General features: G+C 54.0%; 1 protein-coding gene across 1 annotated transcript; it reads right to left on the bottom strand.

Moving 5' to 3' along the window:
• Window positions 1-1,372: 1,372 nt before the first annotated feature.
• LOC123098204 (cytochrome P450 94B3) lies at window positions 1,373-3,392 on the bottom strand. Its single transcript, XM_044520126.1, has one exon. It carries the CDS (start codon window positions 3,234-3,236, stop codon window positions 1,662-1,664), a length of 1,575 nt encoding a protein of 524 aa, XP_044376061.1. The 5' UTR covers window positions 3,237-3,392; the 3' UTR covers window positions 1,373-1,661.
• Between the last annotated feature and the right edge of the window lie 1,263 nt (window positions 3,393-4,655).

The raw sequence follows: 4,655 nt of genomic DNA, 5'->3' as shown, positions 1-4,655 counted from the left end.
CTACTATGTTTCCCAGCACTATTAAGCCCACATGTGTGTGTGGCGTTAGAATTAAGCACAACGGAGCCGAGAGACAAGGCATCGATGTTCAGACGCCTGAAGTGTCATCTCTCATTTCCCCTTGTGCTTCCTCCTTAATCTCCTCCTTCTTTAGCAAAACAACCGATTCTACCTGTCAAAAAAGACGACTGATTCTAGGATTTATCGTCATTTGGTGTGTTGCCATTATGCTTACAACGTGATATTTGAATGTGGATGCTCTTCATCCAACACAACCCTATCTACAAGAACAACAGAGGGGTCACAACTTTGTAAATGGTGGATGGAGAAACTGGGGCAAACCCGATAATTTCGACAAACATGTAGCCGGTACAACTAGTATCCACAATCACGCTTGAGATAAATACTTCGTGAAATCAAAAATATCAATTGCCAATGTATTGAGATGGATGATGATGAACTCTGTTGTTCGGCATGAGTTGGTTAGGCTTACTGTCAGTTAGTCATGCTGGGACTATGTCATCTTGTTCCATTCTCGGTAGATTACAATTCAGTTTTGGGTGCATTGACGACGGAGTTCGGCGTGCATCATGTATCATGGCCGCGGTGCACTGGGTGTGCTTATAATACTTGGGGAGAGGTATCATCGTTCTATCCGAAGTCGGGTTAGCGAGCAGACCCATTCGTGGTTCTCCTCGTTCTCCTTCGACATTCCCTTTATGAGGGGTTCTCCTCATTCTCCTCAAGGCACCTGGCTTTTCTTGGTTAGATGAAGATTGACATTGAAGATGCGTGTCCAACTTTCAACTTTAGGGCGCAGGTTGTTGCTCCACGGTTTAGGCTTTCCTTTAGTGGTATTGGTGTTGAAATGACATATCTGATTATTTTTATCATCTTCTATTTCATCGAAGACTGTGTTAGAACTATTTGTACGCCAGTTTGGGCATATTTTTTACCTGTGTCTGATGAATATGATTCTATAAGACTTTAGTAAACAATTTGCACTCCACTTCTTACTTATTTTAGCCGACTTAATTCTTTTCTATTGTTAAAATTATATATGTGTCATTGAATATTTAGTCTTTTCCCCATACGCTTTTCTCTTCCAAATGGAAGCCGGGTTCCTAACTGAACAACAGTTCAAATGATATCTAGATAACAAAAAAGAAAGTAGTGACTACACCAAGCTCATTGTACCCACAACAAATAGTAAAATAAAAAGTAGAAAATAAGTCTAAAACTTCAAGGCATTGATTATGAACAAATGTTTTAGGTGTTTGCAAAGCTTGGTGGCCAAATAACATTAAATGATCTTTGTACAAACCGAAATACAAATTCTGCTTGAAAGTGCATATACGCATGAGCACAAAAATTGTTCTTTGGAGAGAGCTCCTCGGATGTCATTTGGCCTCGAAATTTTACAAGCACCTGAAACATTTGGTCATAATCAAAGCAATCAAGTTTCAGATCTTTCTAAGTTTTTTTTTTTTGCTATGTTTCCGATCACGCGTGCATCAGGTGGAATGTTGGTGGGCGTAGAAAAAACCACTCTCCTAAGAAAAACACCATTGTGTATTCTGGAATTCATCTTTCACTCACTGACGTTCTTCTATACGGTTACCATATTTAAAACAAAATTTCCCTCCATCTTGTCGTCGTGCTCAATTCACTCTAGCCTTCACCCTCACCGGGAGCCCGTCCGCCATCCGCAACGTCAAGGAGGTCACCTGCCGCGGCCGGTACGCGCCGTCCACCGCGAGCTCGAACTCTTCCAGCACGCACGCCACGATAGACTTCATCTGGATGTAGGCCATCTCCTTCCCGAGGCAGATCCTCGGTCCCGCGTGGAACGCTATGTAGCGGAACGGGCTGTCCGGCTGGAACGTCCCCTCCGCCGGGTCCAGCCACCGCTCCGGCCGGTACGCCCGCGCGTCCTCGCCCCACACGGGCTCCATCCTCCCCATGGCGTACGAGTTGTACGCCACGAACCAACCTGCCCCCACCGCCGTGCCGTCCGGCAGGACGTCGGCGGCCTCTGCCCGCAGAAAGTTCACCGGCACCGGCGGGTACAGCCGCATCGACTCCGTGATGGCCGCGTGCACGTAGTGCATCTCCCTCAGCTCGTCGAGATCGAACCCGGGTCTGCCGAGATCACCGACCGCTCGGCGGGCGCGCACGGCGGCGACCTCGTCGCGGATGCGGCGCTCCACGTCCGGGCGCGAGGACAGCAGCCAGAAGAACCAGGTGAGCGCTGAGGATGTCGTTTCCCGCCCCGCGAGGAGGAAGCTGATCACTACGTCTCGGAGGGACGTCTCGGTGTAGCTCTCGCCCTGGCTCGCCATGAACCTCGACAGCAGGTCGTGCTTCTCGCAGCCCATGCTCATCTCCTCCCGCCGCGACCGTATGATGCGATCGGCGAAGCCGTGCACCATGGCAATTGACTCGCGCAGCCGCCGCTCGGAGCCCAGGTTAAGCGCCTTCTTTATCATCCAGAATCCTGGGACGGCGTACTGGAACCTGCCCGCGCTGAGATTGGCCGCGTCCCGGAACGCGTCGGCGAAGCTGCTGCTCGCGGTCGTCGCCGCGCTCTCGACTTCTGGGCGAGCGCCGCATCCGTCGTCTCCGTCCGGGAGCTGGCCGGGGTCGTGGTCGAAGGCGACGCGGCAGATATTATCGAACGCGTACCGCTCGAGCATGTCCTGGAGGTCGAGCTGGCTGCCGGACCCGGCGGCACGACGCAGGAGCGGGAGGAGCCTGCCGTGCAGCTCGCTGTGCACGCTTCGGGCCACGAAAAGGCGGAGCGAGCACGTGTTGAACTCGTAGCTGGCCGCCTTCCGCTGCGCGCGCCACGGCTCGCCGTCGGCGTTGAAGATGCCCCGGCCGAGGAAGTCGTGGAGCAGCGCCGCGAAGCGCTGGCCCTTGGGGTAGTTATCGAAGCTGGCGCGCATGATGTGCTCCAGGTTGGTCGGGTTCGCCGTGATGACGCCGCGGACGCCGCCGGGCCGGCGGAACACGAGCGTGCAGGTGGGCTGGAGCGCGAGCACCTCGGTGAGCCAGTCCAGTACGCGGTGCCGGTTCGCCAGGAACTGCGGCAGGTGGCCGAGCAGCGGGTACGGCCGCGTCCTCGGCGTGCGCTGCGCCGGCGCCTTCTTGTCGAGTCGCCACGCACGGAGGACGAAGACTGCGCCCAGGGAGAAGAGCGGTATCAGGAGGAAGGCTGCCAATGCGATTGCCATGGCCGCTAGCTGGATTCTACCTACCGTGTGAGGAAATTCGTGGGGTTTATCTCCATCGCTTGGTTTGGTTTTGTGGAGTGTAGGTGAAGGGGAAGAAGATAAGGCAGAGGAGGAAAAGAGCGTGGTGGTGAGCGAGCCGGTCCGCCACCGGTGAGTTCTTGTGCTGACCGCACACGTGCCGCCGGTCTGCCGCAGCTACGTTGCTGCGAAATGGGAACTTCGTACGCAACGAATCGGCGGCCCTTTCCGCTGAACTCCGTCACATTCGGCGGATAGGGAGAGATATTTGTTTATACATGCAGCCGGCATTTCTTTGCTTGATATGTATAGTAGCTAAGGCGTGCGGGGCAGCATGCACGTAACTTCAACTAGAGCTGCAACCTCCACATGGTAGTTCTTAGGCCACTGATAGGCGCCGTCGCGCCGTCGCACCGCAACCGCCCGATTAAGCCGCTACCTCTCGCGCATACGGTCTTCTTCTTCCTCGCGGTAAATGCCCCCTAGCCCCTACTTGCTCCTCGCCCCAAGTTGTCTCCGACTTGCAGGTCCCGTCGCGGCGCTTGTCGGCTCGCCGTCGCCACACGCCGGCGCAGCTCGCCGGTAGCAAAAAACTCGCCGCCGTCGAGGAAACCTAACAGCCGCATGCAGCTTACATGGTAGCAAAAAAAACATGTCAAGCTTTTGCGGGTGCCGGTTGCAACAAAAATCGCAGAAACGCTCAAAAACAGCTTCTGGTCCAGGCTCGGGGCTTCTCCCGTAGTAGCAAAAATCAGTAATGGTTGCAGCGAAAAAAAAATAGTCACGATTGTGCAACCTCATGAAAAAGGAAGATGATGGTAACAAATTGGTACACTTGTTCCAGCAAAAAAGAAACGTAGTAGCAGAATCTAGGTTGGATCCAACAAAATCGAAGACCATGGTAGCAAAATGTAGAGCGGGTTCCAGCAAAAAAAACGTACTAGCAGAATTTAGGTTGGATCCAACGAAATCGAAGATGATGGTAGCAAAATGTAGAGCTGGTTCCAGCAAAAAAAAGGCCACTAATAGGCGCCGGCGCACCGGCCTAATTGTTCGGCCGGTCCACTTTCAGCCGTCTGATTAAGTCGTCTGCAGTCGTACGATCGATGCAGTTGTCTGCCACACGAGCGCGTACAAAAAAAGACCCCTGCCTCTCATCGCTCCCTTTGTCTTCCCGGGTTATCGCTCCATTTGTCCTCGCCGCCATCGCCGGATGTCCTCGTCGCCGGTTGCCGCACCTCATCGGCCGTCCTCGTCACCCTCGCCGGATGTCCTCGTCGCCGGTCGCCGCACTCGCCGCCGGTCGCCGCCTGCACTTGTCTCTGACTCCACGCATGCAACAGTTGTGCCCTGCAATTGCAGCTCCGATAGCGACGGTTGCAGCTCCAGTGGCGACGGGCC

This window comes from Triticum aestivum, chromosome 4D, assembly GCF_018294505.1.
Source record: "Triticum aestivum cultivar Chinese Spring chromosome 4D, IWGSC CS RefSeq v2.1, whole genome shotgun sequence".
In the NCBI taxonomy this organism is placed as follows: Eukaryota; Viridiplantae; Streptophyta; class Magnoliopsida; order Poales; family Poaceae; genus Triticum; species Triticum aestivum.
Note: the sequence above shows the minus strand (reverse complement) of the source record. Positions and strands in the feature narration are given on the sequence as shown.